Source organism: Lucilia sericata, unplaced genomic scaffold (genome assembly GCF_015586225.1).
Source record: "Lucilia sericata isolate MDLA Ls3-8-SP2 unplaced genomic scaffold, ASM1558622v1 Contig000299F_arrow, whole genome shotgun sequence".
In the NCBI taxonomy this organism is placed as follows: domain Eukaryota; kingdom Metazoa; phylum Arthropoda; class Insecta; order Diptera; family Calliphoridae; genus Lucilia; species Lucilia sericata.
This window is the reverse complement of record NW_023994324.1, coordinates 155,946-177,578: the sequence shown is the minus strand read 5'-3', so window position 1 is coordinate 177,578 and position 21,633 is coordinate 155,946. Positions and strand designations below refer to the sequence as shown.

Sequence of the window (21,633 nt, the reverse complement as noted above, 5' to 3'; positions counted from 1 at the left end):
AGCTCCTTTGGTTAAACATTTTTGATTTTCCTAATTAATTAAAAAAAATTATTTGTAAAATTGATAACTATTTGATAAAATTTTATCAATCTTAAAATTATATTCCAATTATAATAATTAATTTACGGCTGAAATTTTATGGAAGTGTTGGAATGCCTATGCAAATTTTCTAAACAGGGCTTTTAGAATAAGCTAGGATTACATAGTACTTTATGTTTAACAGAAGTGTCACTTTTTTCCTAATTTTTTTTATAACCTATACCACTTTAGTGGGGAGGGTATATTGGTTTTGTGCTGATGTTTGTAACATACAAAAATATTCGTCCTAGACCCACCTTAAAGTATACCAATCGGCTTAGAACAGAACCCCCCCGAAAAGGGCTTCTGAGCTCATAATTATGTTAAATATACAGATATATCGATAAAATGTGGCACAACTAAGTTTTATAGAAGTCTTGATGACCCTGCCAAATTTCATAAAGATCGGGCCCCATTTGACCCTAGCTCCCATACAAAGTCCCCTTCAGAAAATTACTTGAATGTCCCAAATTAACTTATAAACACAAATATCGCGATGAAATTCAGCACAATAAAATATTATATAAATATATTCACAAAATTTTATCGAGCTTGGTCCATATTTGCCCTAGTCCCCATATAAAGCCTCTTTCATAAAATTAGTTTTTCATCCATAAATTGCTTAAATGTATCGGAACAAGGGAATATTGAAGATAAATGCTTTATTATGAAAAATAAATCACATTTAATATTCATAACTGGTGTGGGGTATCATATGGTCGGCCACGCCCGACTATGCTTTCTTACTTGTTTATTTTAAAGAAATAATGTAAATCAGACGACTAGATCTAAAGTTCTAATCTTTTAAACTGTTCGGGCCATGTTTTATTAATCAAATTTAAACATAAACATTATTTTTTTTCAAATTAAAATATATTTTTTTATATATAATGAAAAACCGGTTAACCGGTTTTTTCTGAATTTGAAAAATATCAACCGGTTTTTTTTAAATGTCAACTATTCGAACTATTCGAAAACCGGTTTTTGGAAAATGTCGAATAATCGATCACCCTAGTATATTGACAAGTCTTTTGAGAAGTCTATTCGCTAGTCTTTGGAGTTTAGTCTTTAGACTATTCTATTGACTAGTCTAAACTGGACTGTGCCCTAAAGTTCTTTCCTGGGGAAAAAGTTTCGGTTGACATAGCTTTCGCTGGGTTGACAATCTTTGGCCGAGTATGACTCAAGTCGTTCCGGAGCGTAGATCAAATTGTCGAGGCTTGTCGTGGTTAGCTGGGCTTCACATGCGGGCGCTTTGAAACTAGTCTATTGACTTCACTAGACTAGTAACTATTCACTAGTCTATTGATTGGTATATTGACTAGTCTATTGACTAGTCTTTTGAGAAATCTATTCGCTAGTCTTTGGAGTAGTCTATTGATAAGTCTATTGACTAGTTTTGGGATTATCCTATTGTCTAGTCTTTAGACTATTTTATTGACTAGTCTATTGACTATTCTTTTGAATATTCTATTCACTATTCTGTTGACTAGTCTATTGACTAATCTTTTGACTGGTCTATTGACTAGTCTTTCGCAATTCTATTGTCTTGACTTGTAACAAGTCTATTGATAAGTCTTTTGACTTCACCAGACTAATAACTTTTCACTAGTCTATTGATTGGAATATTGAATAGTCTACTGAGTAGTCTTTTGACTAGTCTATTGACAAGTCTACTGATGTAGTATCGTATCGTCGTATGTCATAAAAATTTTTCAAACTAAATTTTTTGATACAAAATCAAAACAATAGAAAATTACAACATTCTACGATACAATACCGATTTTGAATTGGACTAATTATTTCAGGCATATGACTATGATATATGTATTTCTAGCTGAAAGCCTTCTTTAAGACATATTAAAACCTATTTAAAAACATTTATGACAATAACTTGCCGGTGTCTGAAATTTTTAAACCAGGTTTTACAATTAAGTTCAAAGTGCAAGAAATTTTCGAACTCTAGAAACAAACATATCCCCTTTTTCAATTCGCACAATTTTCTTAAATTTCCTTAGTTTCAAAGTATACGTTCAATTTTGTGAGTGACTAATATTATTCTTATTATTTAAAGCAGTTTATTCTTTTTATTATTCATACAAACAAAATTTATAGACTTACATGGAAGTAATATATTAAACTTCTTTCAATTAAGACTTAAACAATTTATAATTTGAGTGATTTTTCTTCTTTTAAAAGAAAATAAATATAAAAACCGTCCGTTTTTTATAAAAAAAGATATATAAATGAACAAATAGAATTTGCTTTAAAATTATATTGCAATATTTGCCATATTTATTATGATATTTTTTTTTAATTTGTTAAAATTTAGTTTTTCTATAATTAAACCAAAAAAGCTTTAATAAATAGTTTTTTGTTTTTTATATATAAATAAGTATGTATGTATTAATGTACTCATTAATGTAAAATTTTTTAAATTTCTATTAATTTTCAAGAACAACGATTATTTTTTACAAATGAGTACATTAGTTTTTTTAGAGTATTGGGTAGAAAAATTAATGCAAATAAGAATATTTTGCATATATTTTATATTTTTATAGGTTAAGTTATAAAACTGGATTAAATAATTAATAATTATAAAGATTTATGTATGTAGAAAACCATTATGTAGATATTATTTAGTTTTCGAGAAGCTTTAGGGATTTATAAGTAAATTAGTTTAGAAAACTAAGCCATACTTTGAGTTAGGATTATGAATTTTAAGTGAGAGAATGTGTAGCATATAATCCGCCATTTTGTACGTGTCATCATACTCGGACTTCAAATTTTGGTCGTTAGGGTCATCTCATAGGATCATTGCGGTTATACCCACCATTTCATTATTCCAAGAGGCCCTCGAATAGTTTTGCGTTCGCAAACTTAACTACCTAGTGTTCCCTTTAAAGAAAGGCAATTCGCTTTTTTTGTTTGCTGACTAGTCCCGAGTAGTCTGGTACCCATGTGATGCAAAGCTTACCTATGTAGGAGTATCCGGTTAAGGCTTTCTTACAATCTAATATGGTCAAAGATTAAGCCTATCACCTGATGCCAGTTTAAGCCCATAAAGTGTCCGCTTTCGATCTACATTTTACAAAAAAAAAACGCCGGTAATGTTCGATTTTCCTCAAACCATATGTTTGCTATTAAGACCATCTAGGCATCGTGTCATTCTCGTAAGCGCATCCGATTGTTAATGACTGTGATGACAAACATTTGAGCATTATCTCTGCATCTTTCCCGCATTCTCGGGGTCCGTGTGCTTCCTTTAAAGCAAGTAAATCCGCTTTTTGTTTGCCTTGTCGACTACTTCCGAATGGCCTGGTACCCATATGATGTTAAACTTACGTCTCTGGGATTATTCGGTTATGGCTTTCTTACAATCGAATAAGGTCATAGATTTAAAATTATTACCTGATGCTGGCAACAATATCGCAGATGAATTGGCTAACGTTTTCTCTCGTCTACCGGATTGGGAATCTGACTAATAATCCGCTTTCAAACTACAATTTAAAAAAACCGCGGGTAATGTTAAATTTTCCTCAAACCATATATTTGCTATTAAGACCATCTTGAGCACTCTACGATTGCCGTACCTTAGGCATCATGTCTTCATCGTAAGAGCATCCGATAGTAGACTGTGATGACAAACCTTTGAGCATTGTCTCAGCATCTTTCCTGCTTTTTCGGAGTGATGATACAAAGCGTATTCTTCTTTTGGTAGATAATCTTTCGAGAATTGTTTCAATTACGAATTAGATTGGTTCGATTTTCTACCAAGGATTCATATTTGAGTTTCGAGAAATTAGCCCAATTATAAAATAGATGAGTAACTTTATCCGATAACTATGATGACAATAAGAAGAAAGTGAAAATATTTTATATTTGATTTGGTTCCTGGAAAATCTCTTTTAGAAAATCTTTCGGAAATTATGTATATTCCTAGGGCAGATTCGTGTAATTTATTCATTGGGTAAGTTTGATTGTATAATAGAACTGGCCTAGATCTAAAGCAATTAAGACCATGGTTCTGGAATGTGGGCTATTTACAAGTTTGTATTGCATAAGGTCCTACATACATTGAACAGACAAGACTTAAAGCCATGAGAAAAGTGAAAATGTCCAGGCCAATACTGGAATTTATGATCTAAACTTTCAAATTACCAATCCTATGTAAAGAATTTCCAATATTTTAGGGACAAATTAACGCGATATCGGATTGCAATAATTCTGAAAAAGTTGTAAAGAATACTCTTCACAGGATTAGGACTGGTCCAAAACTAATCCAAATATATGGAAAACATATAATCCCTTTAACATTGTGATGAGGATCATGTGATCATTTCATGAAAATAAACATGGTCCATGCCGGCATTACATATGTGTTCTAAACGGATTATGTACTCCAATAATGTTTACAGGGGAAGTTAGAATCATGAAGAATCTGGTTTTATCCGCATTGTCATAATGTTTATGTTTTAAACTTACTTAACAATTCAGATGAAACTTAAATTGATCGTGGGTCCTACAGCCCCATAATCTTCAGGATTCAAAGTAATAAGCATATTAGTTCTCAAGTTCTTTAATATATTAAAATGGCAACTCTGGCAATGGTATAAAAATGGATAAAGTATATAACTAGTACTAGTCTTCAAAATTTTAACCGATGTGCAATAAATTTTACGATATTAGTAGAACAACCTTTATCATTTCGTACAAATTTCTTTAATTTAATTTTCTTTAGACTTAGATAAATTGGCAATACATTTAGAATAGAAATTGAACTCCTAAATAAGGTCTTATATTTTAGAGGTTTTATTGTATAACAAAATTTTATAAAATTTTAGTTTTCTTAATTCTATTTTTTTGAACAATTTAATTGCTCATTATTAAATTTAGCTTTTAATAAAGTTTTCTTAGGAAACTTTTAAGTTTTAGGGAATTTAACTATAAAATAGTATTGTACTTAAAGTAAAACCTTAGCTTATTAGGTTTCCTTAGAAGTATATGTATAATAATTACAAAAAATTATAATAATAATAGAAAGAGTTTCATTACTATAACAATAATTTAAAAATTAACTACTTAAAAAAAACAACTTTTTCAAAAAAAGTTATTTATATTTTATATCTATTGTTTTGTTTTTTTTTTTCTAGGATTTAAATGTACTTGTTAAAATGAACGTTTAATTTAAAAAAAAACTTGTAGTAAGTATTCCTGAAAACCATAAAATACTTTTTTTTCTAAAAAAAAAACTGTAAGCTTGCTATTTAAGCTAAAAAAACTAAACCAAATGAGAATTATAAATATAAATTAAATAGAATTTCAAAATAACAAGCTTGTTTAAAAAAGCTTTTCAAAAGAGATTTTATATATAATTTTCTTAGAATTTTTTTAACAAAACTAATTTTGTTTACTAAATTTTTGATAAATTAAATAGTTTTGTCTTAAATTTTGTTAAAGTTTTTAAAAATGTTTCTTCTCTTGCTTTTAAATTAAAATTTTAAATAAACATCAATATTATGGTTTTCCGGATAAAGCCTTATGATAATTTTGCCATTTATATATTTTAATATAATTTTTAAAACCATTTAGTTTAAAAAATCTAGTGTAGATTTATAGTGTCTAAAATATAAAATAACTTAAAAAATGTTAACAGTTATGGGTAAATAATCAGGAAAAGTTATTTGAATGGTTCAAAATTTGTTATATAATTGCTTTAAAATACTATTTTAGAACTCAAGGAAGGAATTGGTATACATTTTAAAGTAAATTATGTATAAATTTCATCAACGATTTCTTTTTCATTAACAATTTACAGTGCACTTTTGGTTTTCCTGAATAACTTTGACATAGGACAAGATTAAATTTGGAGTTTAGTTGGGAATTCGACAATTACATCTCGAGATGTCAATAGATCCAAACAAATGTAGACAATTGTATTAATCTGGAGAATGAAATTGCCTGCGTATGTATAAAAATGTATATTCCTATCGATTAGCTAACATAATTGGCAATTATTCTGTTGGTCCACTATTACCAAAATCCTCAGACCAGGTCTTTCATCCCTTTTTATATATATGTAGTAGTCACTTGTCGAAGTTTTTCTTTGTAAACGAACCTTCTATGTGATTGCCTGGTTCTTTCATGATCTGGGGTGACTCAAACAAGTATCAGAATCTAATCTATTTAAAGACTAGTATGTGTTTGCATACTCTACAAAATCGCATAATAAGATATTTTGGTTCATGGCCTTTTCACGATCTAGGCTGTCTCAAACAAGTTTCAGAATCTATTTAAAGATTCTTTCGAGATCACTGTTTTCTCGTATAAATAAAGGAGAATCATGCAACCTAACTAATTGTTTCTTTCTGTATCAAAGATAAAACATAAGCTATGCTATTAGAAAAACTTGATAAAAATAGCGCTTGATTCCCTTTGGATTCATACGATCGCTAATTTTAGGAAGATCATACATATTTTATATTAGTTGGACCAAAACCATTCTATGTATTCTGCTAAGGTTGGGAGAGAGAATAATTTGATTGTCGGTTTAAGACGGCATTGAGGAGCAAATTTTCACTCAGACGGACGAAGCGTTTTATTACGCTTCTAAGAATAAATTTCTTGACTTTATTAAGGATGATCTGCGTATACTGACCTATAGACTAGACAAGTGACTATACTATAGCCTAGAATATAGACTAGACTATACTGTAGAGTAGACTGTACTGTAGACTGGACTATAGACTAGACTAAAGACAAGACTAAAGACTAGACTAAAGACTAGACTATAGACAAGACTGAAGACAAGACTTAAGACTAGACTGTAGACTAGACTAAAGACAAGACTAAAGACTAGACTATAGACTAGACTAAAGATAAGACTAAAGACTAGACTATAGACTAGATTATAGACTAGACTATAGACTAGACTATAGACTAGACTATAGACTAGACTATAGACTAGACTATAGACTAGACTATAGACTAGACTATGGACTAGACTATGGACTAGACTATAGACTAGACTATAGACTAGACTATAGACTAGACTATAGACTAGACTATAGACTAGACTACAGACTAGACTATAGACTAGACTACAGACTAGACTATAGACTAGACTATAGACTAGACTATAGACTAGACTATAGACTAGACTATAGACTAGACTATAGACTAGACTATAGACTAGACTATAGACTAGACTATAGACTAGACTATAGACTAGACTATAGACTAGACTATAGACTAGACTATAGACTAGACTATAGACTAGACTATAGACTAGACTATAGACTAGACTATAGACTAGACTATAGACTAGACTATAGACTAGACTATAGACTAGACTATAGACTAGACTATAGACTAGACTAGACTATAGACTAGACTATAGACTAGACTATAGACTAGACTATAGACTAGACTATAGACTAGACTATAGACTAGACTATAGACTAGACTATAGACTAGACTATAGACTAGACTATAGACTAGACTATAGACTAGACTATAGACTAGACTATAGACTAGACTATAGACTAGACTATAGACTAGACTATAGACTAGACTATAGACTAGTCTATAGACTAGACTATAGACTAGTCTATAGACTAGACTAGACTAGACTATAGACTAGTCTATAGACTAGACTAGACTATAGACTAGTCTATAGACTAGACTAGACTATAGACTAGTCTTTTCTACAATATCTATTTAAATATAACTATTTTTAAAAGGCAGCAGTTTAGATCATGCTTTAAGCTTCACCTAAGTGGTCTGATATCCCAATCAGACCTGGGCGATTTCCATTAATTTTGCATTAACATTAAATTAAAAAAAAATTAATTTAATGTAAAAAATATTGCATTAACATTAAATTTTTAAAATTTAATGCATTAAATTTCCATTAACATTAAATATTTTTGAATTTAATGCATTAATTTTACATTAACATTAAATATTTTTCAAATTAATGCATTAATTTTGCATTAACATTAAATATATCTGAGTTTAGTGCATTAATTTTACATTAACATTAAATAAGCAATAAAATTAATGCATTAATATTCCATTAACATTAATATATATAAAAATTGATAAACATAAATAAAAATACAGCTCAAAAGACCTCGATCTAACTAAACAACTAAAATTAAATAGGTTAAAGTCCTTTCTAATAACTCCTATATTCCATTCAAACTTGTGTGTTTTAAATATGATATTTATATAAGATTCCACAGACAAAATAAACTAAAAAAGGAATATCTGGGAAGTGATATTATTCTTCTAATATGTATTATCGAGTATAGGACTTATTAGAAAGAACTTTAACAAAATAAACTAAAAATGGAATATCTGGGAAGTGATACTATTCTTCTAATATGTATTATCGAGTATAGGACTTATTAGAAAGGACTTTAACACATTCAATTTTACTTGAATTTTGTTAGACCGAGGTCTTTAGCGCTGTATTCTTATTTTTATAAATTATTTTATACATTAATGTTAATGGAAAATTAATGCATTAATTTTATTATTTATTATTTAATGTTAATGGAAAATTAATGCATTAAATTCAAAAATATTTAATGTTAATGCAAAATTAATGCATTAATTTCACAAATATTTAATGTTAATGTAAAATTAATGCATTAAATTTAAAAATATTTAATGTTAATGCAAATTTAATGCATTAAATGTACCCATGTTAATGTTAATGCAATAAACTTGCATTAACATTAATTTTTTTTAATGTAGAAAAAATTGTTAATGCATTAACACATTTAATGCATTTATCCCAGGTCTGATCCCAATACATATTACACTGTTTCTATTAATTTTAACAGAACTGTTAACTGATAATAACAGTGATAAAAAAGAAAGTTTAAACATTTGTTTATTTGCAAATTAATACAATTATAAAATACTATTGATTGAATTAATTTTGCACAAAATTTACATAACAAAATATCTGCATATTTAAACAAATAAAGAAAAGAATTGTTAAGATATAAACAAATTTGTCATTTAAGTAAAAAAAAAACATTCAAATAACTTTACACTTTGTCTACCGTTATGAAACTGTTAAGTAACAAATCAAAACTGTTAATTTATCACAGTGTTGTTATGTGTTGTCATATATCTAAAAGAAATACTACAATAACTTAAAAGAAAAGTATCACTATCAATCTATTTAAATATATTTAAAATAAATAAACATTAAAATGAAATTGTTTAGCCATAACACATACATACTAACCTATTGCCAAAGATTAATAAACAGAAAAAAATAAAATAAAATCTAAAAGAAATATAATCAAAAAATGCTACAAATAAATATTAAACTTCTAAAATATTTTGTTTGCCTTTTCTTTTATTTAACTATATTATCTTCAACAATTTTTGCTCAATGTTTTAAATATAACTATCTACTTTATTAAATTTCTTTAATAATAATAAAAAATTATATGAAGGAAGCTTTAAAAATAATAATAAAACATCTGTCATTATATTATATTTACCCAGTCTGTTGTCGTCGTCTTGTCTTGTTTGTTTCCTTTTCTTTAAAATTTATTAATTATAATTATTTTTTTTTTCTAAATTGGCACAAGTCTGTTGTTTTTTATTGATGTTATTAAAATTATATTAAAAATCGTAAAAAAACACATTTTAATGTATTTATATTAAATATTGTTCTACTTTTATATTTTTTCTAATTAATTATCTTGAATTTTTGCAGCAATTTATGAAGTGTTTGTTTTTGTTTTGTTTTTTTATGAAAAAAGCGTTTTATTTATATTAATAATTCTTATTTACTTGCTCTATGCTCTCTTTTTATGTAAAATTCTACATATTTTATTTAATTATTTATGATGCATATTTGCTTTTATATTCTCTAACAGCTGTGGGCAAAATAATGGATAATCGGTATGGAAAAGGGGAACGTGTACGTCCTTATGATGTAAAGTATGTTAGAGAAATTTTCCAAAGATAACTTTGTGAGAAAAACTTTTTTAAAAAGTATTTTCTAGTCTCTAGTCAAGACTGTAGGTCAGTCTCTAGTCAAGACTATATAGTCAAAACTATGGTTCAGATTATAGAACAGTCAATAGTTAGGACTAAAGATCAGTAAATAGTCAAGATTATAGATTAGTCTATAATCGAGACTAAAGGTTAGACTTTAGTCAAGACTGTAGATCAGTTTATAGTCAAGCTTATAGATCAGTCAAAATTAAAGACTATAGATCAGGCTACAGTGAACATCATAGATCAGTTTATAGTCAAGACCATAGATCAGTCTATAGTCAAAACCATAGATCAGTCTATAGTCAAAATTATAGATCAGTCAAGTCTATAGTCAAGACTATAAATCAGTCTATAGTCAAGCCTTTAGATCAGTATATAATAAAAAACATGGATCAGTCAAAATAATACATCAGTCTATAGTCAAGACTATAGAATAGTCTATAGTCAAGACTATAAATCAGTCTATAGTCAAGACTATAGATCAGTATATAGTCAAGACTATAGATCAGTCTATAGAACAGTCTATAGCCAAGACTATAGAACAGTCTATAGTCAAGACTATAGAACAGTCTATAGTCAAGACTATAGAACAGTCTATAGTCAAGACTATAGAACAGTCTATAGTCAAGACTATAGAACAGTCTATAGTCAAGACTATAGAACAGTCTATAGTCAAGACTATAGAACAGTCTATAGTCAAGACTATAGAACAGTCTATAGTCAAGACTATAGAACAGTCTATAGTCAAGACTATAGAACAGTCTATAGTCAAGACTATAGAACAGTCTATAGTCAAGACTATAGAACAGTCTATAGTCAAGACTATAGAACAGTCTATAGTCAAGACTATAGAACAGTCTATAATCTGTACTATAGATCAGTATAAAGCCAGAACACAAAACGTAACTATTATTTTGCCCATAACTGTTTTATAATTTATTAAAATTGATTTTTGCGTGTAAATAATCTACTTTTAAGCATCCTCTATGTTTTTTTTCATGCATTTATATATAAAAAAATAATATATTTTATTAAATTGAACTTAATTTGTATACATATCTACAAAATACTTCATAAAACTGAAAGCCATCATCGTTTTTTATGCAAAAAGGTCATTTTGTTTAAACATTTTCTTTTCTTTTCCATAACAAAACACATTTGTCATTGTGTTTTTATTTCTCTCTTTTTTTTTGTTTTATTTTCACACACACACTATCCCCCTCTCTGATACTGCGTCGTAACTATCTCTCTCTACAACGAATTATTGTAATCAACTCAATTAAACAATTAATTGTTTTGTTTAAATGCTTAAATTGATGTAACTACCGATGACAATTACGATATTGTTATATTTAGGGTTGGAAAATGAGGATATGACACCAACTCTACGTCAATTATGGACTGCCATACGACAATTGCAACAGGATATGACACAGATTAAACAGATTATCAATGATGAAGTTGCTTTGCGTGTTAATTTGCAACAATTGTTGATGCAACATTTAGAAACTGGCAGTACGTCCAGTAGTAATACACCGAAATGTTGACTATGGAAGTAATATATTACTGGTAGGATTGTTCGATCGATTTGTTTAACAACAACTATTTGCGACAATCGTTTGTACGTACTGCTCTATAAATAAATTATATATTAATCTATTTAACAAAAACAAATATATATATATTTAAATCATTAAGAAACGATCAACGAACTATTGTTTAAAATATAAACATAATATTTTATAATTAATTAAATTAACAAACACAGTTGTATTTTGTATTGTTTTATAACGTATTCATAGCTATTACAAGTATGTATTTTCATCTTCTAAATTTTATTAGAAATTATTATATAACTGTGTTTGTTTTTTTTTATTAAATATTTATAAAAAAATTTCTATTTATTATTTATTTAATATTGTATTTTTTATATTTATATATATATAAAAAATTGTTTAATATTGATAATTATGTATTTATTAATAAATTTAAATTTTAGTTAGCAAAAGCGAAAAAAATCACAAAACGTTTTTATTTTATAGTGAAGTACTTGTGTATTTGGGGAAGAGTTTCAAGTTTAATTGAAATCAGTCTATAGTCAAGACTATCAGTAAATATATATTCAATATGTATAGACTACAGTCTAGTACTTAGTCAAGACAGTTCAGGCTAAAGTTGATAATATTGATTAACCTTTCTGTATAGCCTTGACTATAGATTAATATATTGTTAAGTCTATTGATCAGTATATAGTCTAGACTACAGATCAGTCTATAGTCAATACTATAGATAAGTCTATAAACAAGTTTATAGTCAAGACTGCAGATCATTCTATAGTCAAGACTATAGATCTGTCTATAGATCAGCCTTTTGTCAAGAGTATAGATCAGTCTAAAGTTAAGAATATAGATAAGTCTATAGTCAAGACTATAGATCAGTCTATAGTCAAGACTATAGATCAGTCTATAGTCAAGACAATAGATCAGTCTATAGTCAAGACTATAGATCAGTCTATAGTCTAGACTATAGTTATGCCTATAGATCAGCCTTTAGTCAAGACTATAGATCAGTCTTAAGTCAATAGATCAGTATATAGTTCACACTATAAATCAGTCTATAGTCAAGACTATAGATCAATCTAAAGTCAAGACTATAGATCGGTCTATAGTCAAGACTATAGATTGGTCTAAAGTCAAGTCAATAGATCAGTCTATAGTTTACTCTATAAATTAATCTATAGTGAAGACTATAGATCAGTCTATAGTGAAGGCTATAGATCAGTCTATAGTCAAGACTATAGATCAATCTATAGTCAAGACTATAGATTGGTCTATAGTCAGGACTATAATCAAGACTACAGATCAGTCTATAGTCAAGACTATAGATCAGTCTATAGTGAAGACTATAGATCAGTCTATAGTCAAGATTATAGATCAGTCTATAGTCAAGATTATAGATCAGTCTATAGTCAAGATTATAGATCAGTCTATAGTCAATACAATAGATCAGTCTATAGTTCACACTATAAATCAGTCTATAGTTATGACTATAGATCGGTCTATAGTCAAGTCAATAGATCAGTCTATATTTTACTCTATAAATCAATCTATAGTGAAGACTATAGATCAGTCTATAGTGAAGACTATAGATCAGTCTATAGTCAAGACTATAGATCAATCTATAGTCAAGACTACAGATCAATCTATAGTCAAGACTATAGATCGGTCTATAGTCAAGACTATAGATCAGTCTATAGTCAAGACTACAGAACAGTCTATAGTCAAGACTATAGATCAGTCTATAGACAAGACTATTGATCAGTCTGTAGTCAAGGCTATGGATCAGTCATTAGTCAAGACTATAGATGAGTCTATAGTTAATACTATAGATCAGTCTATAGTCAATGCTATAGATTAGTCTATCGTCAATACTATAGATCAAAATATAGTTAATACTATAGATCAGTCTATAGTCAATACTATAGATCAGTCTATAGTCAAGACTATAGATGAGTCTATAGTCAAGGCTATAGATCAGTCTATAGTCACTACTGTAGATCAGTCTATAGTCAATGCTATAGATTAGTCTATCGTCAATACTATAGATCAGAATATAGTTAATACTATAGATCAGTCTATAGTCAATACTATAGATCAGTCTATAGTCAAGACTATATATGAGTCTATAGTCAAGGCTATAGATCAGTCTATAGTCAATACTATAGATCAGTCTATAGTCAGGACTATAGATCAGTCTATAGTCATGAGTACAGATCATTCTATAGTCAAGACTATAGATCAGTCTATAGTGAAGACTATAGATCAGTCTATAGTCAAGACTATAGATCAGTCTATAGTCAAGACTATAGATCAGTCTATAGTCAATACTATAGATCAGTCTATAGTCAAGACTATAGATCAGTCTATAGTCAAGACTATAGATCAGTCTATAGTCAAGTCTGCAGTTAGGACTATTGATCAGTCTATGGTAAAGACTATAACAGTTCAGTCTATGATCACGTCCATAGATTAGTTTATATTCAAGAATATAGATCAATCTAATTTAGATTATAGGTTGTGCTATAGTCAAGACTGTATATCAGTCAAGACTATTTAAAGATCTGTCTATATCATAGTTTATAGCTAAAATGACATAGTCGTGATATATGTACATATATTAAGATTATTGTAAAGATTATAGATCGGTTAAGACTATAGAACAGTTTACACCAGTTGGATACTCGAATGATTTCTTTAAAACTCCGACTCCCTGCAACACAGGTACCTATTTCAGTAGTTATCATCATATATAGTGATTTTAATTTGTAGAAAGAAAACATTTCACAAAATAAAACCAACGAGCTTGTTAGTAACTTCAACTATAATAATTTGTTTTCAATAGTAGTGTTACTTAACCTATAAATTAGTTTTCATTAAATTTAAACTTTAAGCAAGTTTTTTCTATTAAAAACTTAGTACATTTTTTATAAAGAAATATAAATTATTTTTTTTAAATTACTTTTACTTTATTTTTTAATTAGTTAAAATAAAATTTATACCAAAAAGCAATTAATTAAATATTTTAATTTAGAAAATATGTCTGGTATTACATATAGGCTATACATAAAAAAAGCATATATATTGTAGTTATTAAAATATAAACAAATGAACTTAGACATTAGTTAATAAATTAAAATGAAATTTAATTTAAAAAATAAATAAATAAAAAAATTATTTAATTAAGAAGACTTGACAATAAGTAAATGCAAAATTATAAGAAAACAAAAATTTGATTTAAATTAAATTACAAACTAAATATTTGTATGAGCTGAAAACAAAAAAACAAAACTAAATTTATAATAAAAATAATAAACATTTATGCGTTTATAAAAAAAAATATTAAAACAATATTTAAACATATTTCTTTCTATTCTTTTACAAAAAAAGGTAATTTAAAAAAAATATTTTCTTTTATAGGTTTCAAAGTAAACCGTTGGATCAGCTTAAGCAAAAACCATCGTTTAGATTGGAAAAAACTGTTATATTACAGAAAGTATTTTCTGATCTGTTGCTTAGTATTTTTCAAGACTTCTTATATACAACTTCAACAAAAATCAAGATTTGTCCTCAATAACTGTCAATTTCAAAATATTTTTATAGTTTTAACAAACGAAATCATCTTTACTGGATATTATATCTTCATCAAAAATCTTCCTGTGAATGAAAATTTACCGGTAAGTCATAATTTAATTTATCTATTTTGAAAATTAGTTTTTTTTTTTTTTTACAAAATTATGATAAAGCGATACAAAATATTAAAAAAAGTTCTTAATTTTGAATTTATTAATGAGAACATATATAAGAAAATCTCTAGAAGTCAATAGCCAAGCATATAAGTCTGTCTATAGTAAAAACTATAGATAAGTCTTTACACAAGATTTAAAAAAATTCAATAGTCAAAATTAAAGCTTAGTATATCATTAAGCGTGTAGATCAGTACTTATATAGTCGAGACAGCCGATCAGTCTATAATTAATAATATAAATAAATCTGTAGTAAATACCCTAACTCAGCCTAAAGTTAATACAATTGATGATTGTATTCAAGTCCAAGTCAAATGTCTAAACTATAGAATAAATTCAAGAATAAGTGATTGTCCATATATTAGTCCAAACTTAAGACTCTGGATCAGTTTAATTAATATAGATCAGTCTGTAGACTGACTTTAAATCAGTCTATAGTCTGACAATAGATCAGTCTATAGTCTAAATTATAGATAAGTCTATAGTCTAAACTATAGTCTATAGTCACAAGACTATAGACGATAGTGAAGACTATAGATTACTCTATATTGAAGACTATAGATTAGTCTATAGTGAAGACTATAGACTAATCTATAGTCAAGACTATAGATAGATCAGTCTATAGTCTGACAATAGATCAGTCTATAGTCTGACAATAGATCAGTCTATAGTATAAATTATAGAAAAGACTATAGTCTAAACTATACTCTATAGTCAAGACTATAGATTAGTCTATAGTGAAGACTATAGATTAGTCTATAGTGAAGACTATAGATTAGTCTATAGTGAAGACTATAGATTAGTCTATAGTGAAGACTATAGATTAGTCTATAGTGAAGACTATAGATTAGTCTATAGTCAAGACTATAGATTAGTCTATAGTCTAGACTATAGATTAGTTTATAGTCAAGACTATAGATTAGTCTATAGTCAAGACTATAGATTAGTCTATAGTCATCACTATATATTAGTCTATAGTCAAGACTATAGATTGGTCTATAGTCAAGACTATAGATTAGTCTATAGTCAAGACTATAGATTAGTCTATAGTCAAGACTATAGATTAGTCTATAGTCAAGACTATAGATTAGTCTATAGTCAAGACTATAGATTAGTCTATAGTCAAGACTATAGATTAGTCTATAGTCAAGACTATAGATTAGTCTATAGTCAAGACTATATGTTAGTCTATAGTGTTTATAGTCAAGACTAGAGAATATAGATAAGTCTATAGTCAAGAATATTGACTATAGATAAGTCTATAGTCAAGAATATTGACTATAGATAAGTCTATAGTCAAGAATATTGACTATAGATAAGTCTATAGTTAAGAATATTGACTATAGATAAGTCTATAGTCAAGAATATTGACTATAGATAAGTCTATAGTCAAGAATATTGACTACAGATTAGTCTCTAGTCAAGAATGTAGACTCTGTATTAATCTATAGTCAAGACTATAGACTCTTGATTACTCCATAGTCAAGACTATGAACTCTTGATTAGTCTATAGTCAAGACTAAAGACTTTAGATTAGTATTTAGTCAAGACCTGTATAATATAGATAAGTCTGTAGTCAGAACTATTGACTATAGATTAGTCTATAGTCAGTCATGTAGATCAGTCTAAAATCAGTACTATTGATCAGTCCCTATAGTCAGCACAATAGATTAGTCTATATTTAAAGATCAATCTATACCAAAGACTTTGGCTCAGTCTGTTAAAAAGTTTTCTCTAAATCGAATTTTCTATAAGTCGACAATTTACATAAATATAATTTATGCTCTAAAACTATTGAAATATTTTGAACTAATGTTTACGGCAAACTTGTTGCATAATTTAATAACTTATTCATAAAGTTTCAAAACAATACAAAAAAAAAAAAAAAAAATTGTTTTCTTCTATTCAATACTAATTAACAATATTAAACACATCATAAAATTTAATTAATTTAAATCAAAGAAAAATTTCATTAATGGTTTCTTGTTACCAGTTTATATAAAACTGGGCTATCTTTATTATTTTTAGTTCAATTTACTTTTCTTTATAAATTCAAATTTGTAATTTTCCTGCTGTGTCATAGAAATTTGTTCTATTCAATCAAAAATTGTATGTTCGGCAAACCAATGTCCAAATGACTGCACACTGGTGTCAACGTAAACTTAAAGAAAATAAAATTAAATTTATAATAAAGATAAAAAAGTGGAAACAAAAACTAGTTTACATGCATGTCATTAATTTCTATATTTTAGAGATCGTTCGTGGTGGCTGCTGCTGCTTTACGATCAAAATAGAAAACTAGTAGTTTATTTTCTTTTTCGATTTTTATACCCTACACCACTTTAGTGGGGAGGGTATATTGGATTTGTGCTGATGTTTGTAACATACAAAAATATTCGTCCTAGACCCACCTTAAAGTATACCAATCGGCTTAGAATCGTTTTCTGAGTCGATTAAGCTATGTCCGTCCGTCTGGCTGGCTGGCTGGCTGTCCATGTAAACCTTGTGCGCAAGGTACAGGTCGCAATTTTCAAGATAATTGGATGAAATTTGGCACGCACGTTTTATTTGACCCAAGGACGAAGCCTATTGAAAATGGTTAAAATCGGTCCATTATTTCACCTAGCCCCCATAGAACAGAACCCCCCGAAAAGGGCTTTTGAGCTCATAATTATGTTAAATATACAGATATATCGATAAAATGCGGCACAACTAAGTTTTATAGAAGTCTTGATGACCCTGCCAAATTTCATAAAGATCGGGCCCCATTTGACCCTAGCTCCCATACAAAGTCCCCTTCAGAAAATTACTTGAATGTCCCAAATTTACTTATAAACACAAATATCGCGATGAAATTTAGCAGAATAAAATATTATGTAAATATAAATATATTCACAAAATTTTATAGGGCTTGGTCCATATTTGTCCCTAGCCCCCATATAAAGCCTCTTTCAGAAAATTAGTTTTTCATCCATAAATTGCTTAAATGTATCGGAACAAGGGAATATTGAAGATAAATGCTTTATTATGAAAAATAAATCACATTTAATATTCATAACTGGTGTAGGGTATCATATGGTCGGCCACGCCCGACTATACTTTCTTACTTGTTTTATATAAAATTGAAAATACATCATTAATATTAACAACATCTTCTGCTTGTGCTTCATCATCTATTTGAACCTCTATATCCAAGTATTAATGCCTCAGCATTAGCAACACAGAATCCATAGACTTTATTAAAGCTGACATTTTAGAAAAGAATTTCTTTTTTTACGTTTTATAATTTTTTCTATTTTTTTTTTTAAAGAAACAAAATGGAAATCTTAGAAGATGATTATAGAGAACAAGTAGTAAAATGTATGTACGTATGTAAAAATGGAATGAAATCAATATGTTTGTATGTAATTTATTCGATTTAAATACCAAAAAGAATCTAACATAAATATCTTTATGTCTACACTTTGCCAGAACATGTGTTTACACATACATACAATTTTCAAACATTGTAAACATTAGCGAGTTGGTCGGAACGACAGACTTTCGGTAATGCATTTGAATCATTTATGAAAGTTACTTGTTTCGTAGTTTTTTTTTTTTTTTGCAAAAGTAGTTTGATTTCCATTTTTAATATTTTTTTTCTCCACAATTTATTTTTGGTGTCGGTGGTCATCTTAATGGACCAGTTTTAAACTAGAGTTCAATGTTTAATTTTTTTTTATCGACTGGTGCCGCCTTGCACTACTTTGTTAATGTGGGAGTTGTGAGTATTTTATGTTTAATGAGTGGTTTGAAAAAAATAGTATTAAGATTTTTTTGTAAGGATTGTTTAGTGTCCTCCTAGACCCGCTTTTCTGTATGGTATCGTGTCCACAGTAGTACGGTTGTATATCAAAAGTAAAATATCGTTTTCATAGAATTTGATTTGAAACATTATTTGGAAGCATTTCAACTTTCTAGTTTTCAGAAATACTGGAACTAGTCTATGAACTAGTCAATGGACTGCGTATGGAACTAGTCTATGACTTAGTCTATGAACTAGTCTATGGAATTTGCTATGTACTAGTTTATGATCTAGTCTATGAACTAGTCAATGAACTAGTCTATGGACTAGTCAATGAACTAGTCTATGAACTAGTCAATGAACTAGTCTATGGACTAGTCAATGAACTAGTCTATGGAATAGTCGATGTACTAGTCTATGAACTAGTCTATGGACTAGCATATGAACTAGTCTATAGACTAATCTATGAACTTGTCTATGGACTAGTCCGTGAACTAGTTTATGGACTAGTCCGTGAACTAGTCTATAGACTAGAATAGGAACAAGGCTATGGACTAGTTTATGAACTAGTCTATAGACTAGTTTATGAACTAGTTTATAGACTAGTCTATGGACTAGTTTATTAAATAGTCTATAAACTAGTTTATGAACTAGACTATGGACTTGTCTATGTACTATTCTATGAAGTAGTCTACGGAATAGTCTATGAAATAGTCTATGGAACTAGTCTATGAACTAGTCAATGAACTAGTCTATGACTAGTCTATTATCTAGTCTTTGGACTAGTCTATGAACTAGTCTTTGGACTAGTCTATGAACTAGTCTATGAACTAGTCTATGAACTAGTCTATGAACTAGTATATGAACTAGTCTATGAACTAGTCTATGAACTAGTTTTTGGACTAGTCTATGAACTAGTCTTTGGACTAGTCTATGGACTAGTCTACAGACTAGTTTATGACCTAGTCTATGAATTAGCCTATGGACTAGTTTTTAGACTAGTCTATGGACTAGTCTATGTACTAGTCTATGAACTAGTCTATATACTAGGTTATGAACTAGTCTATAGGCTAGGTTATGAACTAGTCTATAGAGTAGGTTATGAACTAGTCTATAGACTAGGTTATGAACTAGTCTATGGACTAGTCTATGAACTAGTCTATAGACTAGTTTAAGAACTAGTCTAAAAACTAGTTTATGTCTTTGGACTAGTCTATGAACTAGTCCTTGGAGGAGTCTATTGATTAGTTTATGAACTTGTCTATGGACTAGTCTGTGAGCAACATTATTGACTAACCTATAGACTAGTCTATGAACTAGACTATTTACTAGTCTTTGAACTAGTCTATGGACTAGTCTTTAATTTAGTCTATGAACTTGCATATGGACTAGCCTATGAACTAGCCTATTGATTAGTCCATCGATAGTCTTACGAACTCGTCTTTAAACTAGTTTATGCACTATTATATGAACTAGATTATTGACTAACCTATAGACTAGTCTATGAACTAAAATATGTACTAATAATATTTTTCGTTACTATCGTTTTTCGATAGTTTGAGTGTGGTTGGTAGCTTCTCTCAAAAATCAATTATGTCTCTAACTTAACATTAAACAACTCAATTCGGATGTATACATAAATAAGTTGTCATAACCGATCAATGATTACCAGACATAAACCATATTACACAACATCCTCTATTTATTACTTTCCAATTACTATATTAATGTCAAAAACTATTCGTTATGGATTAAAAAATAAAAATCTTGTATTATTAACTTGTCTTTACATATCTAAACATTTACATCCATTAAGATGGACATGCTGAAATGATAATTATTATTATGAGATTATTGACCCTATTCGCAAATTAAATTTATGACTGTCAAAAAATTAACGGTATAAATACACATTTATAATATATGTATCTTCATTTTTATGTTTCATACTCGTAATGTTATAAATTATAATTAAGTTTTCATTAATAAATAAATATTACTTCTCTTCTACTTAATGGAGAAATTAAATTCAGCCCAATTTTTTTTTCAACGCTTAACTACGAAGCCGTTAAATGTTACGACAAAATATGAATGAATGAAACTCCTACCATCAACAACCGACTGCCAACCACCGCAAATAATGAACGTTAGAAAAAAAACTGTGTAGCAAATATCACAAATATGTGTCTACTTAATCTGTTTTTATTTATTAGTTTTGAGAAATTTGTTAAAGTTAAAGTTATTTAAAATAAAACCATGTAAGAAAAATAAGTCAAAATATCGGGTGGGTTCAGAACGACTCTATGATATCCTACACTGATATAATATAACTTTTGAAAAAAGATCTTGACTATAGACTGATCTATAGTCTTGACTATAGACTGATCTATAGTCTTGACTATAGACTGATCTATAGTCTAAACTATAGACCGATCTA

At 28.4% G+C, this 21,633-nt stretch overlaps 1 protein-coding gene across 1 annotated transcript in view; it reads left to right on the top strand.

Moving 5' to 3' along the window:
- The window catches only part of LOC119603380, a 59,998-nt gene extending 47,985 nt beyond the window's left edge, over positions 1 to 12,013 (top strand). The window contains 1 exon segment of the mRNA XM_037955397.1: positions 11,467 to 12,013. Coding sequence (XP_037811325.1) covers positions 11,467 to 11,657 — 191 coding nt within the window. The 3' untranslated portion in view covers positions 11,658 to 12,013.
- Positions 12,014 to 21,633: the final 9,620 nt, after the last annotated feature.